Source organism: Miniopterus natalensis, chromosome X (assembly GCF_054644295.1).
Source record: "Miniopterus natalensis isolate mMinNat1 chromosome X, mMinNat1.hap1, whole genome shotgun sequence".
In the NCBI taxonomy this organism is placed as follows: domain Eukaryota; kingdom Metazoa; phylum Chordata; class Mammalia; order Chiroptera; family Miniopteridae; genus Miniopterus; species Miniopterus natalensis.
In genome coordinates this window covers 43,294,067-43,321,041 of record NC_142103.1, presented here as the reverse complement: position 1 = coordinate 43,321,041, position 26,975 = coordinate 43,294,067, and the positions used below count along the sequence as shown (strand labels likewise).

The following is a 26,975-nucleotide window of genomic DNA, read 5'->3' as shown; positions in this document are numbered from 1 at the left end:
TGATTGCATAATAGTTCATTAGGTGAATATAGTGGGTAGGCGGTTAACACATTATGTCTTGTTGCACTTACGCTTAACACCCACTAAATGTCCATGGTACTTTTTGACTGAAATAGTTTCATTTTTATATTTTGCAGTGGATGATGTTGGGGAAAAATTGGAGCATATGGGGAACACACCATTAAAAATCGGCAGTGATGGTTCACAAGAAGATGTTAAAGAAGATGGATTTGGTTCAGAAGTAATAAAAGTGTATATATTTAAAGCTGAGGCTGAAGATGATGTTGAAATAGGTACAAAACTAATGATAGTTTATTGTTGTGATAGTCAAGAATTAGAACTTAGCTTTTTTGGAGACTATACTAAAATTGACTTAAAAGTACAGATTTTTTATAGGTTTCTTTGGGGATGGAATACAAAAAAAATTGTGTATGAATATAAAGCAGGAATGCAGAATATATCATACTTAGATTCTTTCAAACATGAGTAGAAAATTACAGTTGAAGTATTAAAATGAATGAGTGGAGAGGATTTAGTTTACAGTTGGAAATTATAATGAGTATTTAAGGGCAGGCTTGGATAGCCTGCTTGGATTTTAATCCTAGTTCTGCCATTTAGATGAGTGGCCTTTGGTGAGTTACTTAACCTCCTTCTGCCTCAGTTTTCTCATCCATAAAGTAACCATAATGATAGTAACTACCTCATAGTACTGTTGCAAAGATTAAATTGGTATATGCATGTAAAGGACTTATAGAATGCTTGTCATATAAGTGTGATGTATTAACATTTGTCAGTGACAACTGAACAATTAAACTAAATTATAAGAATTTTTTTGACACTTAGAAATTTATATTGGAATATTTTGGGAGAATATTTTTCTAAAGAAAAATATTTCTTATATATTCTCCTTATTAATTTAAGAAATTATTCCATGATATTTCTCTATTTTGATATGTGTTTTAATTTTTAAGGTGGAACAGAAATTGTCACAGAGAGTGAGTACACCAATGGACATTCTGTAGCTGGAGTGCTTGACCAGAGCCGAATGCAACGGGAGAAGATGGTTTACATGGCAGTTAAAGATTCTTCTCAAGAAGAAGATGATATCAGTAAGAAAAAAGGGCACTGGATTGGCTTATTAGTAGCCATTATGTATTCTTTTAAAAAATAAACCATTCTCAGAGATACAAGCTCTATATAAGAACGGAGGTCACTAAAATAAGCTTGACCCTTTACTATAATTAAAAGAGAAGGGTCCTTTTAACCATTCATGCATACATGTATTGTTCAAATCAGCAAACATGAAATACTGTGTCCAGATAACCAAGGATACAGAGATCAGCAACATACTGTTGTCGACTTCAGTAGAGCCCACAAAGGTACAGGGAATTATTGGGAATCTACTTTCTGTATGTTAGTAGATATTTCATGTGTATATTATCTCATTTAATTCTTATGCTTCATCTCTGAAGTAGGTGATATTATCCCTGTTTTATACAGGAAAAAAATGCTCAGGGAAGTTCAGTATTTACCCAAGATCATTCCAATATTAAGTGAGGAAGTTAGGATTTGAACTTCTACCTATCCCACTCTACTGCCAGTGTTCTTTCCACATGGCAATTAGCACTGTCGGCCTCTCTCTGAGTTTAGCAGTGGAAATGCAAACTGTTAGCCTACTCTCCCTGAGGCATTAGTTGAGTAAGTATTTTTCCAAGTCAAACTGCCAGGATCTTTACTTATGATGCCGTTGATGGTCTCCAAGTAGCTGCTGCTTAAAGCTTCTCAGGGCTGAGTACCACAGAGTGATAAAAGATCCTCAGATTTCCTTTCCTGGCATTTCCTTGTGAAGACAGTTTGCTTTCTGCCTACTTTCTCCTCACTTCTTTAGGAATGCAGCCCTTCCCTAAGGTTTCTTCTTTTTGCCATGCTGAGACAAAAACTACTTTGTTTTGCCCTAGAAAGGCAAGAGCTTCTACTTACGTGCATTACCTTTACAGTACCCATCTTTACTTCTAGTGCATTTTGATCCCCACTCCTCAAATTTCCTTCCCTTAGAAGCCATGGGAAACTGAATTCCAATCCCAAACATGAATAATATACTGCACCTGAAAATATCAAAACAATTTATTCTAGAGGATTTGATTGGAGAGGTAGAGTTAAATGAAATAATTTCTATTTGGTCTCTAGATTCTTTATTTTTATTTTTTCATCATTGGTAAGTAAAGGGGCACAGTAGAAGGTGGGAGAAGGAGACTTATGTTACCTGATTCAAGAATCCCATGGGGATGTGTATAACTTAGACCAGCGACTCTTTCTGGTTGATTGAAAGAATGGAAACTGAGAAGAGGAGGAGCACTTTTTCCCCATATTTTTTTTTGCATCTTTCTTCTATAATGATTAGAAGATCCCATTTTGTGAATGAAAGGAAAAGCATAAATCCAAGGCAATTTTCTATTTAACAGGTTAAATTTAAATGGATTATTTCACCTGAAATGTATTAATTGACCCTCTTAGTCTAAATTTTTTACATCAGTGCTATGTATATATATATATATTTTTAGTACTATATTTTTAAAAATGAATCTCACGTGTTGCTTTTTTCCTTAGTAAAGTCTTAGAAAATCCTACCTCTTAAAGGGTGTCCACATACTCTTGAGCACGAGCATATATATATATACATATATACATATATATAATATATATGTATATATGTGATTTTGACTAAAATTTTTTCATTATTAGTACTTTTCACAATTTTTCATTGAATATACAGTACCACAATATATTTCAAGTGCACATATTTTATATAATCTAAAAGTTGCTTTTATAGAACTAGATTCTAAGAGGAGAAAAAGAATTTTAATAAATCAGTGTCTCCCAGCAGCACTAGCTTCCAAAATGCCTAATGTAGTTTTTAAATTAAGCAAATGGAAATCATGAAAGTCAAAAGATTTAAACTGTTTGGAATTTTTACCCATTTATTAAATATTTGGGGTTATAAACAAGCAATTATTTCTAAAATTTAGGTTGCGCTGAAATAGCAGATGAAGTTTACATGGAAGTCATTGTAGGGGAAGAGGAAGGAACTTCTCTCCCTGACACTCAGCTTGAGGACTCTGATGTTAATAAAACAATTGTCCCTGTTGTCTGGGCTGCGGCATATGGTAGGACACTGACATTTTTCACCTGATAAGTACATAACATATCTATTTGATCAGCTTTTAAGTCATTAAATATGCTGTGCTAATGCCCTTTATGAGTTGGCTAATATTATAAATGTTTTGCTGTGGACTGATTCATCTCTAGTTACTTACATGATTTTTCTACCACAAACGAACCTTGCTTAATGCATTGTGTTTTTCAGTAGGATTTATTTTAAATCCTACCTATATAAGTGATTGCCATAAAATTTTTATTTTTCTAAAATAGGGATATCCTTTGAAATTGATCCTCCCCTTTTTGGATATTCTTATTTTCGTGTATTAACATCACAAATAATAAGATTTTGAGGTTTTTAAAAGGACCAAAAATCCAGGTGTGCTCTTCTAGAAAATACATAATAAAAGGTAAATCTGTCAAGTTATTTTTTTCTTTTTATTTTATCTCATTCCTACCTAATTTATAAAAAGGCCCAGATGTACTCTACTTTGAAAAATTTCGGTGTTCAAATGTATTAATTTATCTTAACTTGGTTTTTCTAAAGGTTCATTCATTCACTAGTCTTTCATTGAAAATCTTCAATTTTAAGGGTACTCTGCAGAAATATCTACCCAGTTTTTATTTAGAAAGTAAGGTTTTTCTGAACCTTAACAGTTTCAACGACGCTGACAGCAGGCCTTATTTTGAGTGTGTGAAATTATCTAATCTATAGGAGTGGAAGAACTCAACAACAAAATTTAATCCAAGGAACGGTGGTCAAAGTAAGATTTTGTAGATTAAGATGTGATCCACTAGTAATCATTATACTCAGCATATCAGTTTTTAATTAGTCTTTTTTTTAGGAGATGAAAGAAGAGTTTCAAGAAGGTATGATGATTGTCAAGTATCAGGTGAGAGAGCTTTATATGTGAGTCTTAAGTTAAATAGCCAATTTTGTATACTGCTTGGCAGATGAAGAGTTATTAGTTTGTATGTACAGATACATTTGTTGGACTCTTACTTGACTGATCATATCTAATTAGTTACATAGGAATTTGCCTCTTTTGGGGATTGATTAATCTATATACAGACATAATGTGTATTATTCTGTGAACGAAGTTAATTTAGATTTACCTGAAAATGCAATACCAGGAAATTTATCACATGGTTTATAAAAGGCTGCTATGGAAAAAAAAGAAATTATTTTGACAGAAGTGTAAACATTTTCCATGATATCAACTACTTGTTAATGTCTTCCTTGGGACAGAACTGTTTTCCAGTTTTTTATTGCAGCCAGTAGATTTATGTAACTGTTACATAAAACCCATGTGTCAGCTTAATTGTCTGTTTTATTTTAATGTACTCTATATAGTGTTATACCATGGTTAATAGTTTATTTTCTTAAACAAAGGCACTTTTTCTTATGATAAAGTGTATGTCTGTTTTGTTTCTACCCTTAGGAGGTATTTGACTCTCTAAATTTAAATGTAGATTTCAGAGGACTTGATGAGAGGCAAAAATCACAGCATTTAAGCTAAAGAGTTTTGTAGGTCTACATTTTTAAACTAAATCGCATAACACAACAGATTTGTGAGGATTGAGATTTTATTAAGTGCTTTATTCAGTATACACTGATCACACTGAAATTGTGGTAAATTTCCTGCCACTTCTATCTTAAAATGCATCTTAATGCTTTTAACATTAAGTAAACTATTTTAATGCATATACACAAGAGATCTGTTTGTTATGTGTTACACATGGTCATCATGACTATATAGGTTCACCAACACAGGTATTTTTTTCTAAATCTCTTTAATTTCATCAGCCTTCATTGGTGATAAATTGATCTGATACCAAGATTTTTTTTTGGTCATAACAGTTTTTTTTATATTACATTCACTTATCAGTTTATTCCTTTAGGATGAATAAATTGGAATATTTTAAAATTAATTTCATGTAATATTTAAAGTGTTTACATAAACTTGTGTGTGTGTATGTAAGAGTGTAAAATAGGATAGCATGGCTATACTTTGTGAAATTTACTTCCACAATGTTAAATTCAGTACCATAATGGCAACTTGATGCCACGTCATCTCTAGTAATTCATCTAACAAAATCCAGAAACATATAAATATATATAGTTTAATTGTGTATCAATTTTTCAGGAAATACTTTGGACTCAACATTAGAAAACAGAAGTAGCACAACAGCACAGTACCTTCAAATTTGTGATAGCATTAATACTAATAAGGTACTTAAACAAAAAACCAAGAAGAGGAGAAGGGGAGAAACGAGGCAGTGGCAAACAGGTAAAATACTAATACTTTGCTTTATGAATATTATAATCATCTGAAAAGTGGAATCATTTTTTTGTAACTGAAGAAAATATCAGTTGTTTATAGTATAGCTCTAAACTCCCACATAGTTGTTTGTGTTTGATCTAAATAGTTGTGTTTTTAAAAATGTGTTTGGTACTTAATAAAACAATGCTTGTTTGCTCTTTACCCAAATGGTGTTTTTAAAGAGAATTTTCAGGTTGCTTTGACAATAAAGGGTGCTTGTTTCTAGTTTACAAAGTGCGTGTGATATAGTATTTTGGCAGATGAGTAATCTATAGAGTGCTACTCATTACTTTTTAATGAGCTACTTTATCATAAATTGCTTTTAGTGTGCATTTTATCTTACAATACTTTATTCCACTAGTATAGTTCTCACATTGTGAATGTCAGCTAATTTTGGCACTTTTGTTGTAAAATCCTTTTGAACAGTCTGGCCAAATGTCACAACTTCCTTATTTTTTTTTAAATCTAGCTGTTATAATAGGCCCTGATGGACAGCCCTTGACAGTATACCCTTGCCATATTTGCACAAAAAAGTTTAAATCAAGGGGATTCTTGAAAAGACACATGAAGAATCATCCTGATCATTTGATGAGAAAAAAATATCAGTGTACAGATTGTGACTTTACAACTAACAAGAAAGTGAGTTTCCATAACCACTTAGAAAGCCATAAGCTTATAAACAAAGTTGACAAAACCCATGAATTTACAGAATATACACGAAGATACAGAGAGGCTAGTCCACTGAGTTCAAATAAACTTATACTAAGAGACAAGGAGCCGAAGATGCACAAGTGCAAATACTGTGACTATGAAACTGCAGAACAAGGACTATTAAACAGACATTTACTGGCCGTTCACAGCAAGAATTTTCCTCACGTTTGTGTTGAGTGTGGGAAGGGCTTTCGACATCCTTCTGAACTCAAAAAACATATGAGAACCCACACTGGTGAGAAGCCATATCAGTGTCAGTATTGTGTTTTCAGGTGTGCAGATCAATCAAATCTGAAAACTCACATTAAATCTAAGCATGGTAACAATTTACCATATAAATGTGAGCATTGTCCCCAAGCATTTGGTGATGAGAGGGAGCTTCTACGCCATCTGGATTTGTTTCAAGGACATAAGACACACCAGTGTCCTCATTGTGACCATAAGAGCACCAACTCAAGTGACCTTAAGCGGCACATCATATCTGTCCACACTAAGGATTTCCCTCACAAATGTGAGGTCTGTGATAAAGGTTTCCATCGACCTTCTGAGCTCAAAAAGCATAGCGATATCCATAAAGGTAGAAAGATTCATCAGTGTAGGCACTGTGACTTTAAAACATCAGATCCATTTATTCTTAGTGGTCATATCCTTTCAGTTCATACTAAGGATCAGTCACTGAAGTGTAAAAGGTGCAAGAGAGGGTTCAGACAACAAAATGAGCTCAAAAAGCATATGAAGACCCACACTGGAAGGAAGATTTACCAATGTGAGTATTGTGAGTACAGTACTACAGATGCATCTGGCTTTAAACGACATGTGATATCAATACATACAAAAGACTATCCACACAGGTGTGAATTCTGCAAAAAAGGATTCCGCAGACCATCAGAAAAAAATCAGCATATTATGAGGCACCACAAGGAGGCTCTTATGCAATAAGACACCAATATAAAGAAAGAAACTCTTTGGAAAATATGATATGCTACATGGCAGTAAAACTTCATAAACTGTTTCATCTGGTTACAAACTTGATATTAAATCATAACTTTACATTCTTTGTATTAAAAATATTTGAATTGATAGGGTATCTCATAGCCCTTTGAAAATTACTTAAATAATTTAAGAAGCACCATAGAATGGTTGTAGAAAAATTTATTAAGTGTCAAGTTAATAGGGTTATATGTATAAACTACAGAAGGGAAGAGCAAAGACAGTGACTTTATTTGGCTGATCATACTAGAGATATGATTCTGGAAAAAAATCATACATAATTTGGGAGTTTAGAAAGGCTTTGCTATGACAAGCAAGCTTCACTTTTATGCAATTTTAGAAATGGGGTGGGAAATAAAATGCAGTCATTCATCAGGCATTTAGTCATTGAGCCTTTTATATGGTACCTGGAAATTGAATTCCAGAAATCCAAAAGTTTATGTATTCATTAAAATAAATTTCACTGGAAAACAGGTTAGATGAATTCAATACTATTAAAAAGAATTTCAGAGCTGCTAAACTTTTATTATAAGACAGGATGTTTGAAATAATAGCATTCTGTGCTAAAGTCTTAAGGTGAAGTCTAAGGATTAAAGTTCCCTTTTTTCTGATGTTCGAGTTGATTGTTGTTCAGTATGGCATATATGACAAACATATATTTGAGTCAAACATGGCTTTTTAAAACGGATGCAACCAGTAGTGTTGCAAACAAAGTTAGCACTATATTTCTTAATGATCTAAAGATTAAATTGAGAGAACACAGTTTTCTTAAATATTATAATGTTTAGAAGGTTTTTTTAGGACCGTCTTAGTAAGTATGATGGTTCTAGTCGTACTTGCTCTAATGTTTAAAGGTGCAATTTTATGCCATTATTGAAAATTTTGATTTTAAAAATCTATATACCATATAATCAACATACATTTTCAATATGAGGCAGTGTTTATGCAGTATTTAACAAAACACTGTGCTGCCAATAGAGTTCAGAAGTGGATATTCAGTTTACAGTGTATAAATTTAAAATATGCATCCCTTTAACAATGCTTTGTGTTAGCATGCTACAAATCAAAATGGCGCTTAATATAAAAAGCTGGTTTAGGGAAATTTAATGAAATCCTGTTCATAAATGTAATGCACATGATGTGTACTTTTAAGTTTTAGTTGCTTCATGTTTACACTCAGCTGTTTAACATTATTAAAATGTAATTTTACTTCATGCTATATTGTGGCTTTGTGTTTCAACTAATGTTCACCTTTCTGTTTTTGCACCAGATAAGAATCAGTTTCTTGAGAATAAATTTTTTATCTTTCTTAACTTCAGAATATTAAATTTGGAAAATCTAAAATTGTGTGTTATGTGGCTGTAAATTATGTACACGCTGTAAAATAAGATTGTCACTGTTACGTGGGATTATAATTTCTAAATGTTACTCATTGAAATGAGCATACAATAAAAAGCATTTATTGCACTTCAAGGTTGTACAAATTTATTTAAAGTTTTGTTGTAATGTTCATTCCTATTAAGAGACTTTTCACTTAAAGTTTCTCTTAGGCAATTTGGTCTGCAGTCTAACGTGTTGTAGAATTTTGTGCGTTTGCAACAATATGACTTAATAACTTAAACAATTATAATGACTATGACATGATTATTCCTCAAAAATATAAGTTTTTGCTAAAACCATGACAGAATACTATAAAAGTGCCCATGTTAAGATTTGATATTTAGTATTATAGAGAAAACTAAAAATTCTTAACCTGCTTAAGTAACACAATCTTGATAAATGAATCTAAAATAATGTTCCTGATAGAGCAATGTACATTTAAAAGGAAAACTATTAAGTCAAGTATTTGGGAAAGATTTCTGCAAATGAGCATAAAAATAATCTGCTATATTCAAACTAGTCACCATTCAGTAGAATTCATGTACCTAGATATATAGCACTATTGCTTAAGACTCTGTGAGTTTGGTTAATTATTCTTTAATGATGTTTAAAAAAAGAATATGTTAGTCATTACATGTTAGACCAGTGCTTTTTTAAACTTTAATATCTATAGAGTTTGCCTAGGCTAGGAATCTCATTAAAATGTATCAGAAAATACATATTCTGATTCAGCAAGTGTGGGATGGGGTTTTCAATTCTGCATTTCTAATAAGCTCCCAAGTGTTTCCACCATAAGAGTAATAAGGTGTTAGACAAAAACTCCTCAGTGTGTTTCTGGTACACTTTGGCAACTTTGTTTAAACAGATAGCTATGGGTGAGTCTACAGAGGTACTCTGTACTAGGGACATGGCATTTGAGCTGAGACATGAGCTGCAAGAAAGACCAAGTCATGTGAAGATCCTGTGGAAGAGCATTCAAGGCAGAGAAACATGCAAATACAAATAACCTGAAATGGAACCAGCTTTGGCTGGATCATGGTGGGGGAGACTGATGAGAGATGAAACCTGTGAGAATTTGGAATGGGAAACCATTGGAGGATTTTAAGAAAGGGAATATGTGATATGATTTATATTTTGAAGATCACTGTAGAAGCTGTGTTAAGAATGTATTGTAAAGGAGCTGAAGGAAATAGGGAGCCATGTAAAAAAGTTATTCCAGTTATTCATGGTTACAGTGGAGCTGGAGAAAAATAGGTGGGTTTTCTTTCTTTCACTTATAAATTGGATCTAGAAAACCTCATTCAAGATAGAACAAATGAAAACTTAGCTTATGTTACAAACAAAAATTGTCTTAAAAATACAAATTTTCCTGGCACAGACTTATGACAAAACAGATTTCACCTGAAAATGCAGGTCAAAATGCCATCATAAGGAAGAGAAATAATGCGGTAATTATTTTAAAAGCTTTTTCCCAGAACAGTTCAGGACCATTTTGTGGAAATGGATTTTTCTGACTTTCACTTCTAAGTGTCCTATACCATGGTGGAAAGGAAAGGATTGTTACTGTCAGTTATTCGGGTATGGCTCTCAAATTCAACTCATGCTTATACAGGACAACCACCAATTTGAAACTTGAATTGCCCTTAAAGATATGTATGATAGAGCCCTACTGGAGTGGCTCAGTCAGTTGAGTGTCATCCTGTGCACCGAAAGGCTGCCTATTCGATGGTTCGATTCCTAGTCAGGGCACATACCTGGGTTATGGGTTCGATCCCTGATTCTCTCTCTCTTCGCCTCCTCTCTCTAAGCATGTCCTTAGGTGAGGATTGAGAATATATATATATATATGTATGATAGACATGTTGTATAACTTTTATTGCAGAAAATTTTCAACCACATATAAAAATAGAAGAATATAATGAACCTCTATAGTATATAGCCACCACCCAGCTTCAACAATCATTTTCGTGGCCAGTTTTGTTTCACTTATATTCTTCCTTACTCCTCCATGCACTCACCTACCCAACTGATTTATTACGAAGCCCCTTAATCTCACTGTTTTAATTTGAAGTAAATCTCAGACATCTTTTAAAGAATTTTTGGAAGAATATATAGCAAAATTCTTAATCTTAACTATGCCTAGCTTACTTCCAGAAAAAGTGACTCAACTCACATAAAGTCAGAAGAACAAAAGAATCCTCTTGTTCAGATATTTGACTATTTCCCTTTGTTGTGAGAATTTAAAAAAAAAAAAGCTAATTAGACTTTGCATTGTATCCAATAAGGTGTTTTGGCTAATAAGTCTTCTTTTGGAGAAAATGCAGAACTAGATTAGTATTCTAGAATATCATTGGATTAGGGAATGTTTCCAACTTTGTTCAGTTCCACTCTGTTCCTCCAAAATAATTAGCTTGTAAATCTGATACTGGTTTAAGGAGGTCTCTTAGAATCTTGGATCCTAGATAAGAACTCGCTAGTGATAGTAGCAGTTTAGAGGCCCTGGAAAAGAAATTGTGACAATTGTAGGGTCAAAACTGTAGCACTAGATAATCCCAAATGAAAAACATTTTCACCTGCCTTGTTCCAGTTGTTAAGCCTTTCTCTTTGAACATTATTACCCAAATAACTATTTCAAAGAGAGCTCTGCTTCATTTTTAATTCTGTACCAATTGGCAATATTTAAACTATCCCATTTAGCCCATAATGTAAGTAACAGTCACCTACCATCTGACTCCAAAACCTTGTCATCCTAGTTCCAAATAACACCTACGCATTATAACATGGTTGGCTCATTGGACTCCTTTAGGGAAATGCCTCATAAAACCTATATATTCTTCCATTTTCAGAAATTGGTCTGACTTGTCATATCTTGGCACACATGAGTTAGGAGCGTTCAACACTGATTATGTTAGCAAAACAGATATTGAATCACAGTATGATATTGCAAAAGCTATCCCTTAACATAAAGGATCTCTGGAACATAAAATTTAATAACAAAAAATTATTTCAGTGTAATGGGATGGGAAACCAAAGACCCTGGACTTAGCATCTCATCTACAAGAGACCAATCCAAGAAGATTACCAAGACTGCCTGGCTATCAATTATTTCATATAACAATTCTAGTGTTCCTTTGTAGACTCAAAAGATGTATGTCTTATTTGACACAATAGTAAAGGTTTTATTAAAACAGATGCAATTATTTATTACTTTATTTAAAAAACATATTTACTATTTTATCCTAGGATGGGCATGAAATATTTTGTATTTTTTATTGGACAGAAAGTACTATAGAAATCCAATAAATTTAGTAATGGTGTGTGGTGGTAAGTCTTCTTACTTAGTCAAAAAAATGATGTCTACAAGTCATCTTTGTAGATTAAAATAACCAGAAAGAAGTGAGAATGGATTTTTGCTTAATCTAAATTTCAGGTAAGATGAAATTTTTTAAGCTTCATTTTGATCCCTTTGGACTGTTTGTGTTAAGGAAAAATATTAGTTAAATTACTATTCCAAGGATGGGAAGAATGCTTTATGGAATCATATTTACAATAAATGAGTTATGGAAATTAGACGACTAGGTTTGTAAGGCTAGTCTTTTAAAGCAGAAACCTGCAACAAACAGAGTTCTATGTTGAATTGTTGTCACTAGTACATCGCATCAGGCCTTTTTTTTTTTTTTTTTCCCCAATTAGAGGGGGGCTTTTAGCTCTAACATAAACTATTCACATGATAGTAACTTCCTGACAAAAATGTACAGCTAAGCTAAAAATCCATCCTGCATGTTTCTTACTAGGACTTCCGCAAAGATGATACAGATAATTCACATATTTTATTTAGATGCTTAAATAGATTGTTTTGCATTTCTTGCACAGTCTCCATTTTATTCAATACCTAAAGTGAAACATACGGGAATAGAAACTAGATGATAGGCATTTCTCACCTGACAACATTTTTGCAATTTTCAGAGATAAGCTATGTGAAACTTGTAAGGGAAAGGAAATCATTACTATTTTTATTGATCTTAGTTACAAATTGGAAAAGAAAAACATACATTTAAATGTATTAAGTGCAATAAATACCTTGTTATGACAATCAAATTCAATCACTATACATGGATCAAGTGAGACAATGATGTGCTGATTTCTTAACTGCCAGAAGTTATGGATTGTTATTTTGGATTCTTATTTGGGGAAAATTACACTTGTTCTAATTTTCAAACAGTTATGGTTGCAGTTTTCTATTAGGCTACTAAAAATTTCATTTATATCATATGTAATGGGCAGATAACATAACATAATTTTCTTACAGTTACATATATGAGTAGTTAGCAAAGAAGAAACTGCCCTGTTGTTCCCACACCAAAGGAAGAAAATGTAAAGACTATATAGCTCATGAAGAATGTTAACATTGTCTATCACAAAATATTGATAAAATTGGAATTGTATCAACCCATATTATAGAACTTGATATTTTAGTCAAAGTATTAAGATAATAAAATAAGGCTTTTAGCTTCATATCAAAACCTATTTGAAAATTATGAGTATTAAAAGCATTTTTCTTATTTATGGTTTGATTTAGTGTAGAGCTTCACCTGTTCCTATCTTAATACAGTATAATGAATAAGTATTAAAGTATAATTATAAAGCATGACAGATTCTATATAGATATTTGCAGAGATATTTCAGTGTAAAATCTCATTCAAATGTAACCCAAATATATTTGTTACCTTAATCTATATTTTGTCAAATGCAAACATTTTAATTTTTGCTAATTCTTAACTTTAAGCAAAGGGCTTGAATTTAAGAAATGTCATTCTTATTTACTAATGTATTTAGAAAATCCTTTGTTCACTTTGTAAGGTCATTAGAACCTAATTAACCACCTTCTCAGTACAGTAAATACTCTACTATAAAATATTTCTCCCAAGTAGGATACAGATATCAATAATTTGTTGTTTCTACTTTTATTTCTTAAGCCTTTATACAATATTTCAATGTTACATTATGTATCCCCCTATAAAAATGTCTACTTTTTTTCTACTCACTACTACAATATATTGTAATATGTTTTCAAGGAAGTGGGTGGGTTCATTTGGGGATGATATGCTTTGAAAGAACAGATTTGCCAAACCAAAGATATGTATTTAGAACCATAAAAGCACAATGTGCAAATTAGTGGATTTATTCATTTAAAAAGATATTATCCCACTTCCCTACTTAATGAAATTAACCATCACCCTTGATTTAGTTATGTCTCTAAGAGGTATAAATAACATGTAATGAAGCAGCTCTTTTAGTCACAAGGTTCAATGTGAGAAAAACAAATATATGCTGTATATACCATGCATGAAACTATTTTGTTGTTTTTTTTTTAAATCCAATAGTCCTTTGCCTATTTTTTTGGTAATAAACAATATATATCCTTGTAGCTGAATTGCATATCTAATATCAGAGAAAAGCTTCTAATGGAATAACTTGTAAGATCTCTACCCCAGCAAATTAATTTAGTATCTAGGAAGCATCCTATTGAAAAATAGTGAATTATGTCCTACATTGACTACAATGGAAGTTTAAATAAGTGGTGTGTGGCTATATTGAATACAAGAATGTGATAGAAAGGATTCAGGCCTCATGAATGGTTGGAGGCACTCATCTGCAGAACTAATTCATTCCATTAGATTCACTGGGTAGTACCATGCTTCAAAATTTTGATTGACATTTTGTTGTGGAAAAATAAAAATTAAAGTACTAATGCAGATCCCCAAAAAACTTCTTCTGAGTTGGAGAGTCATTCATGGCTAGAAAAGACAAAAAATGTTAGTTTACAACTGGCTAATAATTAATTTTAGACATTGTCATGCTATGAACACAGTTTTGAAAAATGATTTAAATTGATATACAACCAAAGGAAATGTACTACATTTTTGTGGTGCTTTTTTATATGTATATTCAATGATACAATGGTTTGTCTGACTTTAGTCAAGGTATATATTTCAAATAACTTCAAGCAGTAGGGAGGGAGGATTCAGCAGAGTTCTTCCTTGGTGTCATATTTAGAAGTTGAATATATCCAAATGTCTTTAACTGTTAATAAATATATGCTATTTCATATGTGAATTTAAATATATTTTGAACTTGCTATCAGTATCTAGTCCTTTAAGATATCAAGTTTGATATTTATTGCTGCAAATTTTTAATGGAGAGAGTAAGAATGGCTACCATTCTGTAGACCCTTTATTTGACAGATCTTCACATTAGTGCCACCTCTGGGGCACATATGGATAGTAGCAGCAATTGCTTTTCAATCTTAAATTTCAACAACAAATAATCTTTGAGTGACAAATTTTAAATCCTACACTGACTTTCTCTTGCTGTTCATGCAGTTCTTGGGCTATCAGGTACCCTTTATTAATTAACAATTAGTAATAAGTAATTCTCAACTAATTAATGACCCAAGAAACACAAAATATGTCAAAGCTCAAATTATTTTTATTTTGGGGTTGCTAAATGTTGGTTGCTTTTATTGATGATAGACAATCATGTATACAAGATTGATGGCCTAATTGTAGTTAGAAAAGAGCTTCAAAGCTAAACAATGTCTGAATTATTTTTAAATTAAATATTTGAGTTTGTTCAACCAAAAGGTAATTTTAAAGGAACTATTTAATAGATGCTTAATTTTATTAACTATACACCTGCAGTTATTCATTAACTATAAGTCTATAGTATTTTATTAATTATAAATCTGTGATTTTAAATTTTCTTCAAAAGTTTTTGCAAATGATTGGCATTTGTATATTTACCTATTGCTCATCATGGCATATTTAAGCATTTTAAGGCTTTTATTGAAGTATAATAAACATGTAGAGAAAAGTGCACATATAATTTTACAACTAAATGAATTTTCCCAAACCGATCACATGCAGCCATCACCCAGATTGAAAAACTGCATGTTATTAGTACCCTAGTAGTCTTCCATATGCTCCCTTCCTCAAGGATAACCACTTCCTTACTTTAATAACCATAGGTTAGTGTTATCTGCTTTTAGTACTTAAGCAGTTTTTAACAAAATAACGGCTGTCATTTTCAGTGTTAAAGTCAGATACTGTATTGTTTCTGAGCTAGGATTCTCAGTTTTTTCTGTCCATTGCACCTGAAGGATATTATACATTCCCATTATTATCAATGACTTATTGTTACAGCCCCTTGGAAGTACTTTAAGGAGTATGTAATTAGAGAGAAAAAGAACTTCGAGGTCATTCTGTTGTGTTAGTAGGGTTTCTCAAACACAGCTCTATTAGTAGTTTGGGCTAGATAATTTTTTGTAGTTGGTGACTGCCCTGTACATTGTAGGCTTGTTTAATAATATCTTTGGTCTTTACCCACCAGATGCCAATAGTGCTCAACTCCCAGTTGAGAAAACCAAATATGTCTTCAGCCCTTGCCAGTGTGGCTCAGTTGTCAGAACGTCAGCTTACACACTGAAGGGTTGTGGGTTCGATTTCCAGTCAAAGGCTCATGGCTGGGTTGCGTGTTCGTTCCTCACCCCAGGTCAGGGCACGTGTGGAAGGTAACTAGTCCATGTGTCTCTCTCACACCTCTCTCCCTCTCTCTCTCTCTTCCCCCTTCTCTTCAAACTGTGCTAAATGCCCCCTAAGAGGAAATGTTGCCTTTGGTAGAAAGCCACTAAGCTAGAAAAAATATATTCTTTGTTTGATGTTTATTACTTTAAAAGTTAATAGGTAAATAAGTAGAAGTTTTAAGAAAGTAACTTTCAGTCTTTTAGAAGGAGTTTTAGTAATTGGCCCCCCTAGCAAGGACTATTTAGAAAGATGTTAAGGTATGTATCATCTTGTCATCCTGGAGAATGTTGTAGAAAGTAGATATTAGAGTACATGACATTTAAAGTACTTTTCATCAGCCTAACTATATAACTACGGGATTTAAAGCTAGGGAATCTTATTATCTAGTTAGAAAGACACACACACCTTTTCTCTTTCAAAATCTTAAAAAATTAGAATCTACAGGAATAAGTACCACATACAAGATTGCAAGAAAATTATATTAAAACCTGCTTCTCCATCTTCCATTCCCATTCATAATTGTCTATAACATTTTTAATCTGCTTTAGAAACAATAATGTTTTTTGAAAATTTGAATAGAATTGATTCAATAACTCCTAAGATGTACAAGGAAATAAAATTAGTACATTGCCAATGTTAATTGCGTTCCTCTTTGGGGTGAAATCATATCTAATTTATTATAGTTTAGATAATTAATTATAATACCCCATGTATGAATCATTTCAAAGTTTCTCATCTTTTAATACATATCAGTAAGGGAATTATGGAAAAGTCTTAGGAATAAAACAAATTTTATAAGATTTTAGTTCATTCTGATATTTTACCAGAATTTTTGAAGGCTATTGTATATAAATAATATGTATAAATTTTTAGTACTAATAGGATTAGATAGACACAAGTGAACTTACACAGGTCCATTTGTCTTCTGTTTTCTCAATCACAATTGTCTGCGTGTCATTACCTGGTGGTATATATTCATAATCATCGTACAGGAGGCCTAGGATTGGATATTGTGTCCTGTACCTACACAGAAAAAAAGTTAGTTAACAAGATGCACAAAAAAATAGTTTTCATTCCTATTTAGTCACTCCTAGTTTGATTCCCCTTATTAAATTAATTTGGCTCTGCATAACTTTTAACTTTTTCTAAAAAAAAAAAAAATCCCCTGTTAATGTACAAAGATTTACTATTATTTTCAAAAGAGTAAGAGGGAGGTACTTCTATTTCTGGAAATGATGGAACACAGGCAGCACAAGAGAGTGATAACAAAGAAGGGAAGCAAATGACATAAGTTCTACAACTGCTTGGAGATTTCTTTGGTCACAGGATAGAGAAAGGGAAGCCAAACAGCTCCTAGCAGTCTCACCAAGTTGAGGTGACAAAATTTCAAGTAAAAATATGCCAAAGCAGTGAGAATTTGTGGAGCAGAATAATAGACAGGAGAAAGCTACATAGATGAGGAGAGGTCAGGAGACTTGTAGAGGGTTCACCACAAGTCTTTGGGTGAGTACTGATCATTGTAAGCATGTGAAAATATTACTGAGAGTGGAGAAAGAACCACTGGAAAGGAGTAGCATGGAAATTCTTAGAGTTCACATAGTAATGGAAATAGTTTGTGTTCCACTAACCAGAGTGGAAAGAACTCTTAGTATGGGGGAAAACAGGCAGAGACTATAGAAGAGTACTGCTTTACTAGTGGGATGACATTAGACCTAGCCTGCAGGCTGTTCTAACAGAGTTTAAAAGCAAGACTTGAAGTATTAAATTGTTTCCAAGTAACAACTTTATCTCAGGATAAAACCACAAAATGCTTAGAGTGATATCAAAAATATTCAGAAATCTAGTACGTAAAAATCACAATACATGGCATTCAATGAAAAATGAGTAAGCATGCAATGAAGCAAGTATGTATGACTAATAATGAAGAGGAAAATAAATTTGTATAAATAGTCCAAGAAATGGTAGATAAAAGAAGTAAGCAAGGGTATAACTATTAGAAATACAAAAATATAAAATTTATACAAAAAAAAAAAAATAGAAGAAAGTATGAACAATATGTGTAGAACAATGAAGGATATAAAGATCTACACTGACCTTCTATAGATGAAAGTTACATTGTATGGGATTAACAACATTTAGGCACTACAGAAGGAAATACTGCTAAATTTGAAGACATCAAGAAAAATTATCCAAAACAAAACATGAGAGTAAAAATACTGAAAAAATATACAGAGTATGAGTTAGCTATGGAAAATACCAGGTGTCCTGGATATGTGTAATTGAAGTCCTACAAGATTGGCAGGAGACAAAAATAATTTAATAAATAATGGCCACACTGTTTCTAAAGTTTTTGAATACTACAAACACACAGATCCAAGAAGATTAATGAACATCAAGGAAAAGAATGATGAAGAAAAACACAGAGAGGCACATAATTATCAAATTGTTTAAAACCAGTGATAAAGATTCTTAAAGACACCCAGAAAAAAAAAGAACATTACTCAAAGTAGAAAACAATCATAAGATAAACAACAAACTTCTTGTCAGACAGTGAAAGTCAGAAAACAGTGGAATGACATCTTTAAAGTACTGATAGAAAAAATAACTATTGAATTACTATTCTATACTTAGTAAAAATAACTGAATAATGAAGGCAAAATAAAGATGGTTTTCAGACATAAAAAGACAAGAGAAGTCTTCACCAGTAGAGCAGCATGACAAGAAATGTTAACGGAAGTTCTTCAGGCAGAGGGAAGATTATATCAGATAGAAATTTGGAGCTAAGCCAAATAATGAATAGCAACAGAAAAGAAAAATAAGTGGGTAAATTTAAAACAAAATTGGACATTTTTCTTATTAATATTTCTTTAAAGATAATTGACTATTGAAAGTAAAGTTATACTGTATTGGGGGTTTATAATATGTGTAAAGGTAAATATATGGCAAAAGTAGCATAAAGATCATAGGGGGGAAACAGAAGTATATTATCATAAAGTTTGTATGTTACATGTCATGAAGTATAATAATATTATATGAAGGTAGAGTGTGATAAGACAAATATTTTAAGCCTTTGTCATTATAAAAAAAAGAAGTATATTTAATAGGCCAGTAAAATAGATAAAATGTAATAATGAAAAAAATGATTAATCCAAAAGAAAAAAAAGAAAAGTGGAAGAAAGACAATATAGGACAAATAGAAAACAAATTGCTAAATGGTAAATTTAAACTCAAACAAAGATAATCACATTAAATATAAATGGTTTAAATACTCCAATTAAAAGGCAAATATTGATACAGTGGATAAAAACACAAGACCCAACTATGTATATTATTTATTAAACGAAGTTTAAGTATAAAGAAATTAATAGAATAAATTAAAAAGAATAGAAACATATTTATCATGCAATCTGTAATCAAAAGAAAGCTAGAGTAGTTATAATATCGATGAAGTAGCCTTCAGAGCAAGAAGCATTAGTAGAGATACAAAGGTTCACTTAATAATAATAGAAGTGTCAATTCATCCATAAGATATAACAGTCCTTCATTTTTATTCAATAGAACATAACAATCCTAAATGTTTATGTACCACCCACCAGAAATTCAAAATACATGCAGCAAAAAATGATAAAAATTATGGAGAAATGAACAAATTCACATTGTGAGTTGGAATTTTGGCATGCCTTATAAGATAATTGATATTAGAAAGAGACAAAGTCAGTTAAGATATAGAAGCTATGAACAACAGTATTAACTAAATTGAGCTAAGTGACATTTTAAAAATGCTCCACTTATCATCAATAGATTACACATTCTTTTTAAGGACGTGGAACATTTACCAGAAGAGTCTCTATTCTGGGCCACAAAACAAGTATCAATACATTAAAAATGATTATAATGAATACAAAGTATGTTCTCTGACCATAGCGAAAATAAATTAAGAATCAATAACAGAAGTATATCTAAAAAATTCCCATAGATTTGGAAACTAAAGAATACAATTCTGAATAACCCATGGATCAAAACAACAAATCAACAGGGGAATTTAAAATTATTTGAACTGAATGCAAATGAAACTACAACTTAAAATTGGGAGATACAGCTAAAGGAGTGGTTAAATAGAAGCTTGTAGCATTAAAAGCTTATATTAGAAATGCTCTAAAATCAATGCCTTATGCTTCCAGGTTAGAAACTAAAAAAGAGAAGATTAAGTGGAAAATAAACATAAGACAGAAAATAAAGATAAGAAATCAGTGAAATATAAAAGTGTAAAGCAGTGGAGAAAAACCAATTAAAACAAAACCTGGTTCTTCAAGAATATTACTAAAATTGATATATATCTAACCAAACTGATTATCAAAGAAAGAAATAGCACACAAATTTCAAAAAAACAAGAAAAATAAGTTATCACCTCACAGCTGTTAGAATGGCTATTATAAAAACGATAAGAAATAGCAAGTGTTGGCAAGAATGTGGAGAAAAGGGAATTCTTGTGCACTGTTGGTGGGAATGTAATCTGGTACAGCTATTGTGGGAAAGAGTATGGAGGCTCCTCAAAAAAATAAAAAATATATCTACCATACGATATAGTGATTAATGTATAGACACACAGAAACACACAATGGAATATTATACAGTCATAAAAAATGAAGGAAACCTGCCTGGGCGGCATGACTCACAGGTGAAGCATCAACCTAGGATCCAGGAGATCAGAGTTCGATTCCCTGTCAGGGCACATGCCCGGGTTGCAGGCTTGATCCCCAGTAGGGGGCCCGCAAGAGGCTGCCTATCAGTCACTCTCTCATCATTGATGTCTCTATCTCTCTCTCCCGCTCCCTTCCTCTCTCTGAAATCAATAAAAACATTTTTAAAAAATGAAGGAACTCTTACCGTTTATAACAACATGGATGGACCTTGACATTATGCAAGGTGAAATAAGTCAGAGAAAGACAAATACCATATGCTCTCACTTATACGTGGAATTAAAAATCACACACAAATAAAAGAACTCACAGAAACAGAACAGATTGATGATTGCCAGAGGAAGAGGGTGAGGGGTGGGTGAAATGGGTGAAGATGGTAAAAACTACCATTTATAATATAAATAAGTCTTGGGGATGTGATGTACAGCATGGTGACCATAGTTAATACTGTACTGTATATTTGAAAGTTGCTAAAAAAGCAGATCTTAAAATTTCTTCTTAAAAAAATTTTATAACTATGTGTGGTGAAAGACGTTAACTGGACTTAGATTTATACATTTTGCAGTATATAAATATAATGAATCATGTTGCACACCTGAAACTAATATAATGTTTATGTCAATCATATCTAAATGATTTTTAAAAAAAGAGAGATCCTTTGTCTTTAAAGCATAATAAAAAAGCCTTTGTCTTGAAAGTATAATAGAGGAAATTATGACAATTTTATGCCCCCAAAATGTGATAATTTAGATAAAGTGCACAAATTCCTTGAAAGACACAAACAAAAAACCAGAATATTCACTCTTGCCACTTCTTTTTCGCATTACTGGAGGTATTAAGCCAAGTAGATAAGAAGATGAATGAAAATGCATTAAGATGGGAAAGGAAAAAGTGAAACTATTTCTCTTTGCAAATGGTATGATCTTGTATATAGACATTTTTAAGAAATCCAATAAAATTATTACAATTAATAAATGAGTTCAACACGGTTAAAGAGTACAAAGTCAATGCTCCCAAATCAATTTTAATTCTATACCTTTGCAATGTAAATCTGAAAATGACATTAAGAAAACAGTTCTACTTACAGTAACATCAAACAGAATATAATACTTAGAAATAAATTTAACAAAATTGGTGGAAGACTTGTGAGATGAAAATTACACAGTACTTTTTAAGAAATTAAAGAGGTTCTAAATGGAAATGGATCCCATGTTCATGGGTCAGAAGACAATATTGTTAGCGTGGCAATAATTCCCAAACTTTTCTACATATTCAATTAAATTCGTATAGTAATCTCAGTGGATTTTTTTACAGAAATTGACAAGCTTATCCTAAAATTCATATGGAAAATCAAAAGATCGATTATAGCTGAAGCAATCTTGAAAGAACAGTTTGAAGGTTCTCAGTCCTGATTTCAAAACTTAAAAAAAGCTATAGTAATCAGGACAGTGTGGTACTTGCATAAAAACAGACAAATAGATCAATGGAGTAAAGTTGATAAATTACTTGAGAGTCTACAAATTTGCCCTTACAATTATGATTGTTTGATTAGTGAGAAGGGTACCAAGGCAATTCAACAGGGGAGAGAATAGTATATTCCACAAATGATGCTGGGACAACTAGATATCTCCACATACTGTAAAATTCTTAGAAGAAAACATGGGTTTAAATCTTCATGACCTTGGATTAGGCAATTATTTCTTACATATGATAACAAAAGCACAAGTAAGAAATGAAAAAAAATGGACTTCCTTAAAATTAAAAACTTGTGATGCAAATGATAATATGAAGATGGTGAAAAGGCAACTCATAGAATGAAAAATAATTGCAAATAATATATCTGATAAGAGTATTTTATCCAGAATATATAAATATCTCTTGCAATTCAACTATAAAAAAGCAAATAATCCAATTTTAGAATGGAGAAATAACTTAAATAGTCATTCTCCAAAGAAGATATACAAATGACCAATAAACACATGAAAAAATATTAAATATTAATTATTAGATAAACACAAATGAAAACTACAATGAAATACCACTTCTGACCCCCTAGGATGGCTATAATCCAAGAAATGGACAATGCAAGTTTGGGAGGATAGAGAGAAATTGGAGCCTTCGTATGCTCCTGGTAAGAATGTAAAATGGTGCAGCTAGTTCGTAAAACAGTTTAGCAGTTCTTCAAAAAGTAAATAGTTACCATGTGACCCAGTATTTCCACTCCTAGGTACATACTAAAAACCAAAAAATGAGCATATATGTCCACACAAATTTGTACACATTATGCATAATGCCCCCAAATTTTAAACAGCCCAAATGTCCATAAATTGATAAATGGATAAATAAAATGTTGTATATCCATAAAATGGAATATTATTTAGTAACAAAAAGCAATGAAGTACTAGCACATGCTAAAATATGGTTGAATCTGCAAACGTTATGCAAAGCGAAAGAATCCAATCACAAGATACCACATTTTGTGTCATTCTGTTTATATGGAATATCCAAAATAGATGTTTGCTGAAACTATTTATGCATAAAGAGCCACTTTCTATTTGGTTATGCTAAATTGTTGGAATGTATGCTGTGGTCATATTGCTGCTATGAGGGGAAACACTGCCTAAGAATGACATCTAAACAGGAAAGAGCGCAGCCAATATAGAAAGCTTTCTGAAAATGTATTTTCAGCACAAGAGTACATGTGGACATCAAGCAATACCAATTAAATGAGTTAACTAATTCCCAGTTTAGCTTGGGTTTCTGGCATGTGCAACTGAAAGAGTCTTGATTCATAGTTTTTAAAACAACCTATTATTTGCTCTTCACTTCCATTGTACTTAATATGTTGTAAATACAGGAAAGGTGTTCTACAGAATCTTATTGACCATAATAGCAATATGTTTTTTGTGAATATTTATTCTTAAGTAGAATTATCGGTCTGCAAAAGACACTAAACTCTGTCTAAGGATATAGATATAGATAGATGATATAGATGATAGACATAGATATATAGATATATATGATATAGATATAGATATAGATGATATAGATATATATATAGTTGATATAGATACATAGATGATATAGATACAGATATCGATATAGGTAATATAGATAGATGATATAGGTGATATAGATATAGATGAGATGATAGAGATAGGTAGAGATAGAGATACATTGATAGATATTTGTATGTATAATATATACATACACATATATTATAATGCTATAACTTGAATTATGTAATAACCAAAATCATATTAAACTTCATTAAAAATACATTACTTTTTAGTAGTAATTGTAGTCCTTCCACTACTGCAGGGTTGGATATGAGATGAATATATTTCTTGTCTCAACTTCGAGAGTTCCTTACAAATAAAGGGCAGTAAAATCATTTGAAAACAGTAGAAAGATGAGGTAAGAAGTATGATTGATCATTTAACAAGGTTGCTAAGAATAATTACTTGTTTTTATTCCTTGTTAGCCTTTAGGTAAAAATGTTTTAATCCCACTTGTTGAATACTATATATAATTGCTTCATGGTACCCAATAAGCTACATTATACGTCTGTGCAGCAATCCACTAACTGGTATAGGATTTCTATACTTGAGGGACAACATTAGATTGAGTGGACATAGTTCTCAAGATGATGTAAAAGTTTTTGTCCTAAAAAGTCTGACAAGTATAGCCATAGCAGAAAAGTACTGAAACTTCAATATGGAAGCAGGTATTGTTTTCTAACAGAAAGTCAATAACTGAAAGTGACTACAAGTACCATTTGTTCAGTAACGGCAATACATTAGCCACCATTTTTGGTAGTTCCTTCCTTTGGTACTGATTTTATAATAGATCCTGGCTATATGCTACAGGTACATAGAGTAATATAACACAGTCCCTTGTTGAAACAGCTAATCATCTAATAAGGATCTTACAGTCTTATTGGGAGTTTCACTAATGAGATAAAATCGATGTCTTAAAAATATTAAGTGCACAATGGCATTTATTTTTGCTTCAATTCTAGTTTCACTTGAATTATTTCCTCTGAAATATGAATTTTCTACCTCTTCACACTCACATTCTGCTTCATGAATAAAGTGAATCTTGGAATTGTGCCCTCCTCTAATACATGGGAAGTGTTTATTCTACAGGACTGAGTTGCATTGTTCCTTTCTGCCCTTATCCCTTCCTTTCTTACCTCTGACTGACGTTTTATAAGGGAATCCTTCTCTTCCAACAAGCTTGTCAGTTCATGAATCTTGAACTGGAAGTCACTGCAACTTCCTTCTCTTCTTGAAACATCTTTTTGGTACTGATTTAACTGAGTCTGATAATTTAAAAAGAAATAAGAATTATTATAATTCTCATTTACAAAATAGGGAACTGAGTTCCAGAGAGGCTAAGTGACATAAAGTCATATAACTAGCTTTGAAATGAAGAGCAAGATACTAATAATTATAAACATTTATAGAGCTTTATGAATGCAAAATATGAATTAAAATGCAAATTAGAAATTTCTCATTTTTTTCAAAGTGCCTTTACTATTTAGGACTATGCATTCTGTAAGTAGCAGTCTTAGGCCACAATAATGAAAATAAAGCTAAGAAAACAGGCACTTTAGATTCATTCAAATTCTAATTGAGGAAAACTCAATAATAATAACTAATATTATATTATGATTTATAATTCACAAAATATTTCTCCTGCATGACTTATCTCAGTTCTCACAGCAGCCCTGTGAAATATTATTACAATACTTATTTACAAAACAGATGAGATACAGAGAGGTTAAATGACACAGAGTTATACGGCTAATAAGAAACATAGCTGCAACTAACTCTAAGACAGATCTTCTGACTCCATCCTGTCCATTTTCCTCTTTAGTATATTATATGTGCATAGATGCTGTTAGGCTGAAGTGTTATTAGTAATTTTGGGATGAAAAAGAAACTAGTGGAGGAAATCTGCTAGAAAAATCACTAAGCATTTGAACAAATTATATTTTGTTTCATTTTGATTTTTGATCAAGATTGTATTTGGAGAGAAAATCTGTGGTCAATTTTTCTATTAAAATATATAAGTATATGCCCTAGCTAGTTTTTGCTCAGTGGTTAGAGCATTGGCCTTAGGACTGAAGGGTCCCAGGTTCCATTGCGGTCAAGGGCACGGACCTGGTTGCAGGCTCGATCTCTGGCCCTGGTCGGGCTCGTGCGGGAGGCAACCGATTGATGTGTCTCTTTCACATCGATGTTTCTCTCTCTACCTCTCTCTCTCCCTTCCACTCTCTCTGAAAAGCAATGGAAAAAATATCCTCAAGTAGGATTATATATATATTTAAGTACATTTAGCTACATTTAGGAATCACTAAATTAAGTTAGTCAACTTGACCTAAAATTATAAGAAAAGGCAACGTATACTTATTCTCACAAATGTCATCTTAATTTTGATTCCAATTACATGTACATAATTCAACACTGTTTTGATGCCTATGCTTAACAAAGGCCTTGCTATGCTTGATACCTATGCTTAACAAAAATCAAAGTCAAGTGATTTTTATGGGTCCAACTGTGGCTTTGCTGGATAATCTCAAATGTTGTTCTTTCCTGCATAAGCATGCTTTAGGCAAGATCATAAAGGGTCCCCCTGCTATCAAATAAATAGATACAAATTAAAAACCAAAACTATGAACTTAATGTATTTTTTGATTTCTTAGAACAGAATAAGCTAAATTAGAAAACAATTTAACAATATTCTATACACAGTGATATGTATTTAAATGAAAGGTTTTATGGTGTATTCCTAAAACTCTACCTTCACTTGATTTTCCTTGTAGCTTTAAACTTGAAACCATCATTATATTATTACAAATTTTGTGCTGGCCTGTGTATTTATGCAGTGTAGGATCAACTTACCCTTAGCTTACAGATCTCTCTGTCTTTCTCCACTCTTAAGTTTTTTACCATCTCCATGTAATGGTTGCCAATCTCATCCATTTTAGCCTGTAGCATCGGGCCTGTGCATGTTTCAGAAACCTACCCAAGACAACATAATTTTCTGTAATTGGATTGTTATGAAGGAAACATATTATAAGATTTATTAGATAAAAATCAAGATTAAATCAGAAACTGAAATAA

General features: G+C 32.0%; 2 protein-coding genes across 6 annotated transcripts in view; one reads left to right on the top strand and one right to left on the bottom strand.

Annotated features, from left to right (window-relative positions):
- The window catches only part of ZNF711 (ZFX family zinc finger ZNF711), a 29,598-nt gene extending 20,944 nt beyond the window's left edge, over window positions 1-8,654 (top strand). For all 5 annotated transcript variants that reach the window (XM_016213299.2, XM_016213298.2, XM_016213302.2 and 2 more), the window contains 5 exons: window positions 138-293; window positions 972-1,109; window positions 4,002-4,049; window positions 5,304-5,447; window positions 5,950-8,654. In XM_016213299.2, the coding sequence (XP_016068785.1) occupies window positions 138-293; window positions 972-1,109; window positions 4,002-4,049; window positions 5,304-5,447; window positions 5,950-7,130 (1,667 nt within the window). In that variant the 3' untranslated portion in view covers window positions 7,131-8,654. The remainder of the gene's footprint in view (window positions 1-137; window positions 294-971; window positions 1,110-4,001; window positions 4,050-5,303; window positions 5,448-5,949) is intronic.
- A 3,718-nt stretch (window positions 8,655-12,372) lies between these two features.
- The window catches only part of POF1B (POF1B actin binding protein), a 67,187-nt gene continuing 52,584 nt past the window's right edge, over window positions 12,373-26,975 (bottom strand). Inside the window, exons 13-17 of the mRNA XM_016213304.2 lie at window positions 26,754-26,873; window positions 25,040-25,168; window positions 24,130-24,212; window positions 17,053-17,167; window positions 12,373-14,359 (exon numbers count right to left, since the gene is read on the bottom strand). Coding sequence (XP_016068790.1) covers window positions 14,354-14,359; window positions 17,053-17,167; window positions 24,130-24,212; window positions 25,040-25,168; window positions 26,754-26,873 — 453 coding nt within the window. The 3' untranslated portion in view covers window positions 12,373-14,353. The remainder of the gene's footprint in view (window positions 14,360-17,052; window positions 17,168-24,129; window positions 24,213-25,039; window positions 25,169-26,753; window positions 26,874-26,975) is intronic.